Here is a 12,653-nt window from a genome sequence, read left to right on the forward strand (position 1 = left end):
CCCGTAGGGAAGGCGCTCGCCGGCAGCCATGGAGCTGGCGGACGGCGTGGTGTACCAGGAGGACCCCGGCGGCCCCGGCCCCGCCATGATGTCGGAGCGGGTGTCGGGGCTGGCGGGCTCCATCTACCGCGAGTTCGAGCGGCTCATCGGGCGCTACGACGAGGAGGTGGTGGCCGAGCTGATGCCGCTGGTGGTGGCCGTCCTGGAGAACCTGGACTCGGTGTGCGCCCACAGCCAGGAGACCAGCGTGGAGCTGGAGCTGCTGCGGGACGACAACGAGCAGCTCCTCACGCAGTACGAGCGGGAGAAGGCGCTGCGCAAGCAGGCCGAGGAGGTGAGGGCGGGCGGCCGGGCCCGCGGGCTGAGGCGGCAACGGAGCCGGTGGAGGGCGGGGGCCCGTTCCCGAGGCGGGCGGCGGCTCCGGGCTTCCTCCGTGGAGGCGGGGGGGGAGGAGGGCTTCCTGCCCTCGGGGCCACCGAGGGTGGGGTGCTCCCGGCACCCGGGCCCGGCTCCTGCCCGCTCCCACGCAGGGAGGGCCCGCCGTGTGCGCGTCGCTCCCGTGTGCGGGGCCGGGAGCCGCCGGGTGAGGAGCTGAGGTGTTTCTGTGAGGAGGGGCGGCGGGAGCCTGCCTGCTGCGGGCGGGAGTCCCTGCCCGCCCCGCTCGCTCGGCTTCCCGCGGTGCCGCTCCGGTGTGTGAGCGCGGCCGGGGGCAGAGCTCTGCCGTCCCCGCATCGGCCGGGCTCTTCCTGCGGGACTCGTCAATAATCCCCCGTCCCCGAAGCGCTGTCCTTCCCGGCACCGGCTCCCGGCGGGCAGAGCAGCGCTGCTTTGCAGAGCAGACACGGAACCGTGGCCTGGCCGCGCCGCTCTTTCACTTTCCCTCCGGGGTTCCTGCCTGGCAGGAGGTGGACGGTGCATTTGGGATCAGTTGTAGAGGATATTTGGAAAAAAAAAGGAAGAAGGCATTGGAAAAAAAAAAAACCACATACAAAACAAGTGTTGTCTAGACTGTAGTTCTTCAAACTTGGTGCATAAAAGCTGCAGTCAGCAACAGGTGGTGCAGACTGTTCAGTGGCATAGACTCTGACTTGGGATGTTACTACAAAAATTAAGGAAAAAAAAAATTATTTCAACATAAATAAGCTCGTGAAGCTCTCTTTCCTGCAAGATTATAAAGCAATACAATAGAAAGCGGCTGTACAGGGTAACTTCCTCCAACTCATTGTCTTGCCAAACTCCTGTAGCAAATTGGATTGACAGCATTATCTGTAATAGAACAAGCCATCTTATAAGTCTATTTCCAGACTTGGTGTCCTGTGCTTATCTCTGTGGTTGTGCTCACCTTCTACATTTTCGCAAAATCAAAACAATAATGACACTGAGGGTGAAGATAATATTGACAACAAAAAGTTAATTTGAAAAACATTAGCCCTGTACAAATATTTGTATGGTTATAAGTGATTGAATAATGTTGTCTGCGAGTTGTTCCAGGGCTTCAGTGGTTTGCCACAGAGTAATGTGTGAACGGTGCCCCCCAAACTCTTTGACCAACAGACCACTCATCTTCTTGTCAGCCATGTAGTGGTTTGACAGGGCTTCAAGGGCTTCAGTCTGGGGACCGTTGCCATAAAGATTTAATCACTACTTCTGACACAAGCTGCATGTAAAAGGCTTTTTTTAGAAAACTTTTATTAAGAGAATAAAAGACTGATAAATATTTTCTGAAGTAATTCATGAGAGAGTCAATCAGGCTTGAAACACAGGCAGCTTCTGCCAGATTAAAAAAAAAAAGAAGCAAACCATGCCTTGGGCAGCACAACAGAAACTGTAACAATATGATGAAATAGAATATGTTATAGAATATTGTATTAACTGTTATTGTGGCTCTTTGGGAGCTGTGTATACTTATATTGGTAGTGTACTTCACTGTGATCTCTGTTTCTTTGTATCATGATAAATTAACTTGAGGGGACAAGGATAATGCAGTCTGAAAACTAGTACTCATGCTGCAGGACAGCTTAGTGATGCTTTCCAAAGTGCTATAAGATGAAAGACCATAGTTTCAATTGTAAGCGCAAAGGTGATCATTTTCTTATGTGCTGAGGGCAGTTATGTTGTACATACGTGAAAATACCTGTCATAGATATGTTTGTGATATGGTATGTTTATGAGAGGTATGTGTTTTATCCAGACTTGACCATTGCAACCTTATTTATTTTTTTTTGGAATGTTGAGCCAATCTGATGGGTGCAGTGTGGTTGAAATGAAAGGAACTGTCTTTCTTGGAAAACAAGTTACTGGTTTAGTCCATTTCTTTGACTGTGGAGGTGGTTTGTGCAATCTGATAGCAAAATGGAAAATTGTGAGTTACTAAGTTTAATATTCTGTAGCATCTGTGCTGACTGTCCTAAAGAATTCTTTTATCTTCTTTTACTTTCTGCTTGCTGTTGTAGAAAACTTTATTTGCAGTAGTATCTTGATGAATATTAATGGTTTACTATTTCAATAGGAATCTCCTTACACGTTGTCCTAATTTGCCTCCTTTATTTCCTTTCCTTTAAAGACATTACTAAGGAAGCATCTTGAAAGTTGTGGCCTGTGGACTTCTGTTATAGTGACTTTGGAAAAAAAAAAAATTTCAGAAGTTCTGGGTCTACTTTTCAGTCCTTTGGGTAAAACCCATGATCTTTTTAATTGCAATGAAGTCACTTGTCTGACTTTTAACATGGTATGTTTTGTGATATAGCTAAAGAAATAGAGGAACCAGCTCTTCTGCTGTTCTGCTTACAGTTCTGCATAACTTACCTTCCCACTCGGTGAATGTCAGGCAGCGTGCCCTGCCGCAGAGAACTGGGAGAGGAAGAAGGATTTGAGGTTCTGCTATTTTATACACTACTAAGTTTTTATCTTGTAGAAATTTTTCTGCTCCCTACCAGGGGGTGTGGCTCACAGAAGGGGTTTTGTGTGGACTTGGGAACAGGATAAAGTCTATTTCTCTGAGCCACGTCAAGCCATCTAATACATCTTTTAGTTTTCCTGTTGTTGGTGGGATTAAGCTGTTCTTGAAAACTGGTGTTCAATATGTGGTTGCTATGTGTGTAACCATGAAAAAGGGCTTACCACCATGAAAATTTGTTTTAAGTTCTTACTGTTTCCGAAGTTAACTTTCTTCTTTAGGATTGTATGTTAAATAAACACTCTACATTAAGAATGTAGGTATTTTTAGTTTATACGAGAGCAAAGTTGAGATCCATTATTTAAAAAGCTTGCTAAAATAGTGTAGAATTTACTCAGTTGCTTTCAATTACGTGTATTTTGATCTGCCCCAAGTCCAGCTGAGCTGGCTTCCTAGTTAGCTTCACCTACTCCAGGGAGAACATGCCGTTGGCTGAAGAGCTGCCATCACCGCAATAAAAGTTACTGAAGGATACATCATAGGGTGGTGAAGACTGCCAAGTAGGCGGAACCCTGACATCAGATATACTTGGTATTGCACCTGGATCGTGTGACAGGAAAGCAAGTTGAAACAGAAGATGACATAAATCTAGGAAGAAAGGTTTCGTTTGGCCAGTACCGTGTTATAAGTGATGAAATGGTGATATGGATGAGAGAGGGCTCCAAATGGAGACGCTGCGCTATTCCCTTTTGTAGCCTGGGCTCATGTTTATTGCAGTGATTATTGCTCTTAGCTTGAAGTAGATTTAAAATTGATTACATAAACACTTCCAAATCTTATTGTGAAGTACCTTTTCATACTTTTTATTGGAGGTCTTTAGGAACAGGTTAGTCAAACATAGTTTTGAAATGACATAGTTGATACTGCCTGGAGAAAATGGGAAGGATTAAATGGGAGTTACCAAACATCGTTTATGAAGGTATCACAGGCTTGGATTTCAGCAGTAGGCACATGCGGGAGGCAGCATGCATCATATCCTGTGCTTATGCCTCATTATGTCCTAATCAAAATTAAGATCCAGACATCAGCATGGAGTGTCAGAGCCTTGAAACAAAATGACCTTTAAAGGACCCTTCTAGCCATGTCTTCTGTGGTCTGATTGTTTTAAAGACTTGTTGGTGTCCTTCAGCTTGTTCTTAAAAAGAAAAAAATCCCAACCGAACAAAAACCCCCCTCACTTCTTGTTAGACCTGTAAGATATGGCTTTGTGGCTAGACAGAATGTCACTTAAAATGAGGAAAGCTAGATATTTATTTTTTTTTTATATCTGCCTTCGTATTTTGTGTAACCGGGACATTGGGTTGAAATAAGAGAATGTCTGGTATCCATATGCTGAGTGGCTAACATATCCTTACATATGTTGCTGCATTTACTTTAAATGCAGATGATGTCCAATGCTTGAGTGTATTGTCAATGTAAATTTAAAAATGAAAAAAAAAAGTCTTTTAATATGGATGCTTAACCTATCCTTGGCTGCTCTGGTGGTTTATCTGACTAGTCCTTCCATCGTAGTCATACAGGCTTAGTCAGGACAAGATGACCAATCTCCTGGGGCTCTGCCTCTGTTAATACTACAAGAGAGATGAAACCAAATAAAACATCCAAAATCTAAAGTACTCAATCCATGATTTGATCAGGTATAGTTTTCAGCAGAGGGAAAAAAAAATAGCTCTAATATATTAGAGCTCTAATAGCTCGAATATAAAAATATTTTGAAGAGATGTAACTTGAATTCCAACTTTAACAAAATGAAGAAAAATAACCAAACTGTTTAACACAAAACCATTTTTAATAGTTGCGGTTGACGAACTTGAGAGGAAATATAAAATGACATCTATCTTTAGTTCATGAGTAACAATGACATTGATGGCTTTGAACGGCTGTTTGTTCAAAAGTCTAGTTGTCGCTGGCCTTTTGCGAGTTATGAGACACATCTGACTTTGGGAAATCATCAGAGAAGCAACTAAACAAAGATGTTACAGTTTTATTTTTCTTCTTTCATGTTTTCCCATGTTTAATGTAACAAACCATGTTGGTCTTTAGCCCCAGTGCCAAGTTTGTGTCAAACTTTGAAGCCCTTTTTATAAAGGGAGTCTGCTAAGAATAAACCAGACATGACTTGAATCTTTAATAGAAAAAGGGCAAAACTCTTGTATCATTTACTACAAAGGAGACATGAAACGAGTTTAAAGTTTGAGTTTTTCAGTGTACATTGACAAATTAATATTCCCAAACTTTTGTGTTGAGGGGGTGGAAAGACTTTTGCACATCTGTCTTTCTGAAGTGCAAGAACTCATTTTAAATCGCCGAACCCAACGCAGCTCTACCTGGGCTGGTGTCAGCCGTTTCTCAATTGTTTCATTTAGCTTCAAGCGCAGTCATATGAACACCATGCCTAGTCCTGTGATAGCCATGGAGAGCGTGTCTGAAAGGAACTCTTGTTCTACTTGGTAGTTTTTGATGTGTTTCTACATCTGAAATAATTTTTAAGCAAAATTTCTGATGACCCTGCTAAACTGAAGCTCTTTTCATAGAGCTACAAGTTTCTGCTTTTGTTAAAGCTATAAAACACATTGGCTAAAACTTAATAGTAACTTATTAAAAGTTGATGTGTGAGCTTTTGAAGTGTTTTTCCCGATAAGTTTTCCTAGCAATATGTAGGGGAAAAAAATATATTAAAATCACCTATAACATTACTATTTTTAAGTTGCTGCCTCCTCTGTCTCTTTGCTTCCATGTGGTCCCCAGCTGCAGCTTTCTGACTCTTTAGCTGTCTTGGATGTTGGGGGTTTTTCTCTTCAAAGGCTTCTGGTATGCTTTTCCTCCCGCTATGGTGAGCCTTCTGCGTAACTTCTGTTTGTGGCCTTGCTTGCTCTTTGCAATGCAGAATAGACAGTACTACATGACCAAAGACATCTTTGGCTATTAGAAGTATTCTTTGTGCTGCTAGTGAACACTAAATTTCTTAAGTTTTTGGTTAAGATAAGTAGTAAAGATTATACTTTTAAAACTGCTATAATGGTGGATTGGTAGCTTTAATGTTACAAAATGTAAACACTGGTATATGCATAAGTGACTTCCAGAATATTGTGACAGAGTTGGTAAACCAAGGTAGCAGATGATGGTGATAGCACCATTGCAGAGTGCAGGTAAATGGTTTTCTATGAGGTTGACAGATTGTAGGAGATGATTGTGAAGTATTTGATGAAGACTGTGAGCATTTTATAACCTATCAAGTGATAACAGACATGGGGTAGGAATGAAAAGAGAGTGTGTAATTTTGGTTGGCACTATTGCTGGCCTGTCCCTACAGCAGTGTTGGTACCTTCAAGGCTTACAGCTGAAGGTACTCTTCACCTGTGTTCAGTTGAATCTAAGGATACCGCGAGTCTCCCGCGAGTCTCTGTGTTCACATGCAGTGTTGGCAGGCAAGTATGTGAAGTTAGGAAAGAGTGAAATAATTCATATTTATCTTAATCCCAAGCAGGCTTTTCTGAAGTAGTTGGCACTTAGTCGATAGTGGTTGCACAGAGCAGCCTAGGTGGGATGCTTGACTGATGGATGCTGGACTAAAATAATTAATGTTCTTGATGTTTAAATGTGGGCTGTAGAGCTGTTCTGGAAACCTGCTTGTACCCTTCCTTGCTGTGAAGGACTGCTGGGTTGTTTCCTACATGCTGCTCAAAGTGAAAGTCTTTTTAAAAACAAACCTAGGAATAACTGTAAATCTGTGCTTTCTCTTTGGAGAATAAACTTTGATCAGGCTTTCTTTTAAAAAGAAATCTGTAATAAAAATCTGTAATTAATTATTGAGTCGAATTTCACCTTTTTTTTTTTTTGTTTAGAAATTCATTGAGTTTGAAGATTCTCAAGAACAAGAGAAAAAGGACTTACAGACCAGAGTGGAAGCATTAGAATCACAAACTCGACAGCTTGAATTAAAAGCAAAAAACTATGCTGATCAAAGTAAGTAAAACACGTTGCACTTCCTTTAAGCTATATTAGTGCATTTTATTTTGTTCTGTAAAATGATTGTGTATGCTAAATATCTGTGCTGTCCAATTCCTGTGTTTTGACAGGTAATCATAGAATGGTTTGGGTTGGAAGGGACCTTAAGACTATTTTGTTCCAGCCCCCCTACCCCGGGCAGGGACACCTCCCACCAGACCAGGTTGCTCCAAGCCCCATCCAGCCTGGCTTTGAACCCCTCCAGGAATGGGGCAGCCACAGCTTCTCTGGGCAACCTCTTCCAGTGTCTCACTACTCTCATAGTAAAGAATTTCTTCCTAATATCTAGTCTAAATCTCCCCTCTTTCAGTTTAAAGCCATTACCCCTCGTCCTATTGCTCCACTCCCTGATAAGAGTCCCTCTCCACAGATAACTGGGTTTAACTCTTGTGCAAGTTTCTTTTCCTTAGAATTAAGGCAAACAAATGAGATCCAAGCTTGTGACTCTGTGATCTGATTCTTCTGGTATCGTACTTGTTTTGTTTGCCTTTCTGACCATGCTGTTTTCATGTTTACCAACTTTTCTGGGAGATATTTAAAACTTATTCCCTTGTTAGCAATCATAAATAAGCTAGTTTTCTTCCCATTAAACTGTTGTCTGTGCTAAAAATACATGTAATCTTTGGGTTTAGAAGCACTACTGGGATGAGAATACTATTACTGCTGATTCTCATTAGCCTTTGCGTAATTTTTGCGGAATTAGTTTTGAGGCAGTTAGTTTTTACAGGAAAAGAATTGAGGAATAACACCTCCACTTTTAGACATGTTCTGTGTCATTTAGAAAAACTTGTGTAAGTTTTGGGAAAATGCAACAATGATCAATTTTCGTAGAAGGCTGAAAGTTACAATGTGAATATATTGTAGCTTAGACTTTCTGCTGGACTGCTCCTTATCCAGGTACATGGTCATGGAATGAAACTTGATCAACAGATTTTTTTTTTATTTCTTGTTGAGTTAAGGGTAGAGGGGTTAAAAAATAAGTCCTCAAACCCACAGAAAGCTTCCATTCTCACTTCATCTCCCCCACCCCACAGTCTTAAAATGATGATGAAAGACCTATGCTGCTAATGATGGATTTTTATCTTTTTTTTGCTGTGAGTCTGTTAAACATACAATGAAGGTTATGATTTTTGTTTTCATTTAACCTTTTAGCACAGAATAGAAATAATGATCAATATGAATTAAGGTGAACGCTATGTCAAGCTTCTAAGCTAACTTCTATTGACATAAGAGTAGCACATCTGTCGATTAATATACAGCTTTTATTGCTGGGCCATGCAGAAATGTAAAGTAAGACTGTATCAAGCCGATAAGGTTGAGATAAGATCAGTTTCCAAAAGCAGAGTGCCGGAGGTAAAAATAGCCCTTTTTCACTGTTCTTTCTTCCTTTATTTCTATTTGACCGTTTTTCTTGCCCATAACATGGCAAGTTCTCTTTTTCAATATAAGGTATATAAACTTCCTGTAAAGTTTAATCTTCAGTGGTATGAGTGGGTTTATAGCAGGGCAGAAGTATTAGTGCACTAGTGTTAAGATTAACGTAGGTGACAAGCAGAGGTGAATCTTTCCAAAATTTGAATGGTTTAGAATGCTGTTGGCAAATCTTAGAGGCATGTACTACTTTGGGTCCATCACAGTTGAAATATTCTCAGATTCTGCACAGACAGTGATGGGGAAATGCTTCAGGCAGCCTTTTCTAGTGAAAACCAGGATGACTGATTTCCAGGAGTGTATCTTTATAGATCAGGTCAAGCTAAAATGGTTAACTGTAAAGCATATTGTAGAGACGCGTATCAGAAATGTTGTGATTCTTGTGAATGGAAGTGTGTCTGTGTGTTTAAAAGCAGCAGAAGAGGGGGAAAAGAAAACATTGGAAGGCAAGTTGAATGGTGTGTTTTGGTAACAAAGGACACTGTTTCCAGAAGGCCTGTGCTCTAAGCCCACAGCCCAAGCAACTTGTTAATGGGGAAACCTGTGCTCTGACAACAGGATTATAGCACCAAGATTGCATTGTGTCATATATGCCATTACTTTTTCTGTTAATGCAATAAAAAGTATAAATTAGTTGCACAAATAAGGAAAATAATTTGGATTCCTGGCAACGTGTGTGGTGCTATACCTGGTGTTTCTCTTATAGAAATTCCATTCATGTACTGATGTATGTAATTGTTCTATGAATCTATTTGTGTGGAATTCTTTTTTTTTTTTGCCTTGAATATTAAGTAAATTATATATGATATTAAGCTTTTGATTAAATTGTATGTATATCATATTAATGAAAATATTTGCATGAGAAACTCGATTGTTACAGTACAACCACCGAGTGTTGGCTGGAACTATGTTTTTTGTAGGAAATAATGTTGTTGAAATAGTTATCATAACAGCATAAAGTTCTGGTGATAGAACATGTGATTTTTAAACACTTCCAAAATCTTTTTTTTTTAAGGGGGAAACAAAAATGTAACTTTGGAGCAATAATAGAGCTGTATTGAAGATTGAGTTGTGCTTATGATTTGAGTTGATAAACTCGTCTGGGGCAACATGAAAGGCTTTTAGGAAGATTTGACATGCTGCTGGTGCTGAGTGAGATCAAAGGAGACATAAACACAGTTGCGGAACACCTAATGAATGTTATGCAAGTGAACTGTTTTTAGTGATATAACTTTCTAGGGTGTGAAAACCATACTATGTGTACATATTTGTGAAGTATCCCAACTCTACTGTATTATCTTCTTACCTGTTTTATAGACAAGGCAATTTGTATGTGCTACCGTACCAACGATACCAATGTGTCACTTTTATTTGCTGGATGCAGCTACAAGTCTAGCTATAATTCTTTTTCTCTTCTACTTTGTACTACTGGCCATGGATTTAAATTAGCTTCTGGTATTACCAACTGCTACCACATCGACATTCAAAATAGTGTTATTACTGATAATGGGAATGGCAATTGCCTGGCACAGAGCAAGTAAGCAGATAAAACCTTGTGTTGGAGTATAGAGTCTGTGATGGCAACATCAGTTTATGATGTGATTAATAGTTTAGAACAGAAAAGAGGTAAGGTGGGGTCTCATGCAGTACTTCAACTACAAGACATTTTATTTTAGTTCTTGTAGAGTAATACTTCCTGTGCTATATGTGCTTTTCCTCAAATAAGTAAGGTGTGTGAGAACAAGTTTTGTCCATTGAAAAGTTTCAACTCATTCCCTGGAACACCATCCGTCCTGATAGTTTAGTGAAGTCTTGTTAGTGCTGGGAGAGAGGGCAGCTTTTAAGTTACACCAGTCTTTGATATAATAGTAAATATTTCTTACGAGAGCTTGAATATATCTAACTTTCACATTATTTCAAGTCTTTGCTGTGGTGAGCCCCCTAGCTCTGCTTGTGATTAGTTTGTGGCATTAGAACATTTTAAATTTCAACCTTGACTCTGGAAAGCTGGGCAGGCAGAGCTGTAAAAGCCTGTAATAGCAATCCGCAGCTCGCTGGTCCTGCACATGATACTGCTTTGGGTACTGCTCCGTCTCCAGTTACCAGCTGGGATATGTGTCTTCCAGTGCTCACATAATGTGCCACTGAATTCTGGGGGGCTACGGAGGTTTAATTTATTTCCTTTTCTTGCCTCCCTTTTGGGGAATGTCAGGTTTGTTTGTTTTTTTTTTTTTATGGAGTGAAAGACGACTGTAGTCTATTTTGACTGACTTCAGGAAAGAAACAGGTTTGGAGGATGCTTTCTGGAGGAATCATTCTCAGAATAACTTATTTTCGAGAGAATCTGAAAAACACAGTGTCTGCGTGGTTGAGGTGCTTTCTGACGGGGGTGGTAGGCTGTGGGGGCTGAAAGATTTGGTTCCTTTTCTGGATCTGCCAAAGTGGTAATGGTGCATTTGACAGGACAACCAAGGCACAGATGTATTTCCACAAGTCATAAGTTTATCAAACCTTAGCTTTGTAACTTTTGCTCAAGTTAGATTATATTTGGCGAAAATGACATATGTAAAAAAACCACACACACCCTCACAAAAAAATCCCAACTAAACCAAAACAAACCAAGAAAGAACTCCTGGTCTTCAGAGCTGCAAATGCTGTGACGCAATTGTTGGGATGATTGTATTTCCCACATCAGGTGACATAGTGCAGCAGTTGATATAGCTTGTGGTAGGTTTTATTTGGGATATGAGACAAATGTTTTGGCAGCTGACCTAAAAAGGTACAGATTTGTTTTGTTTGGGAGCAAAACAACTATTTATTTCGCTGGCTTCAAGAGAAAATGCAAGGCGAGGTTCTGTTGTGAATTTTCTGCAGTTGTTAAGTTATTTGGTATTTTATTTTCATTTGAGCTCTCCCGGTGCCAGCTTTACTGTAATGTACACCTAGGTAGCCAACCTGCTGATGTATAATCTGAAGGCATCTAATACTCTGTGATATACCTGGATGGAGTTGCAGCTGCAATTTAACAGTGACCTGTCTAGTTAACAAGGAGATTCTAGTACAAACTTTCAGCTTAATATTGTGGAGCTTAACATTGTTTTGGGAGTTGACTTGTGACTTGTGTATCTGCGCATGTGATGATCTGAATAACTGAACTGGTATGAACTACACTTGTCAGTAATGCTATTTCTAGGTATGGCTCAACTAGTGTGTATTCTAAGGAATACAATGAAGCTTTTCCGTAGATCTTGAAAGAAATTGAAAATTTAAGGATTTTTCAGTGGGGGCCTGGATTGTTCCTATGTGTTTTTCAAAGGCTGAGAGCAGCAGAACTAATCTCGTTTCTAGGAAAGAAGGAACAGAACAGTTTGACTTCTTGTATTTCTTGGTTAACAAATTCAGAGCTTATTGTTTGCCACTTTTTTTGTGTGGCTGTTTCTCATCTACCTTGGTTTATTTACAGGCCAGATTCCTGCACTGCCCTTCTCTACGCTGTGCCTTGGGTATCATTTACTAAACTTGAAGAATTTCAAGTGTGAGCATCAAAGTGTTTTCTCGGATACTTTCCTGGCTGCCCGGTGCTGAGGGTAGAGGAGAACCTGCTGTCTCTGCTGGTGTTGTGGGAGTCAACAGTCCACTAGATGGAGCAGAGGGTACAGCTGGCTCAGGAGGCTGCACCCCGTCATGCTGCAGGGCTGGAGGCTAGAATAAAATGGAGTAGAAAATTAGAGCAGTGATTGGCCTGCTTTAAACTCCTCTATTAATATACCTGAACAAAAGTGGTGAGAGGAGGTTGAAACCCACTGGCATATAATTAACTGCTCGTGTACTTTTTTAAATTAAAGGAGTATTGTGGTAGTGGTTTAGGTGCTGGAGTTTGATTGTTACAACGATTCTGTTGCTGTAAATGTTGCTGCAATGAAGAAAACGGTTTTAAATGTCTTTTAGAATCTTGCATTCCTGTGTTGTCGCTGGTTATCTGGCTTTAAAGACAAATCCAGTCTGCTGTAGCTTCTGTGCTCGTGCTGACTTTATTGAGCTGAAAGATTGAGCTGACTGAGTTGAAAGAGCTGAATTTACCACTTGTTTTGCAAGTCAGTTTGCTGTGCTGCTTATTTCCAGGTTTTACCACTTTCAGCTTAAATACTACTTATTAGCTTGAGTCCCAGTTGTTTCAATCCATGGTTGATGTGTGTGCTCTTTAGTAACTACTTTATAGGTCATAAGGTCCTTCTGTATCATGGGATTGATTATGCTT

The 12,653-nt window shown here is 40.7% G+C and overlaps 1 protein-coding gene across 4 annotated transcripts in view; it reads left to right on the top strand.

The window, feature by feature from the left end:
- The first annotated feature begins 8 nt into the window (after window positions 1-8).
- SPAG9 (sperm associated antigen 9) overlaps window positions 9-12,653 on the top strand; it is a 60,423-nt gene continuing 47,778 nt past the window's right edge. For 3 of the 4 annotated variants that reach the window (XM_014951419.1, XM_014951411.1, XM_014951429.1), the window contains exons 1-2: window positions 29-334; window positions 6,802-6,922. In XM_014951419.1, coding sequence (XP_014806905.1) covers window positions 29-334; window positions 6,802-6,922 — 427 coding nt within the window. Of the gene's footprint in view, window positions 335-6,801; window positions 6,923-12,653 lie in introns of all 4 variants that reach the window. The other variant, XM_014951402.1, reaches the window with a different exon arrangement.

The sequence above is a fragment of the Calidris pugnax genome, unplaced genomic scaffold (genome assembly GCF_001431845.1).
Source record: "Calidris pugnax isolate Ruff unplaced genomic scaffold, ASM143184v1 scaffold9, whole genome shotgun sequence".
In the NCBI taxonomy this organism is placed as follows: domain Eukaryota; kingdom Metazoa; phylum Chordata; class Aves; order Charadriiformes; family Scolopacidae; genus Calidris; species Calidris pugnax.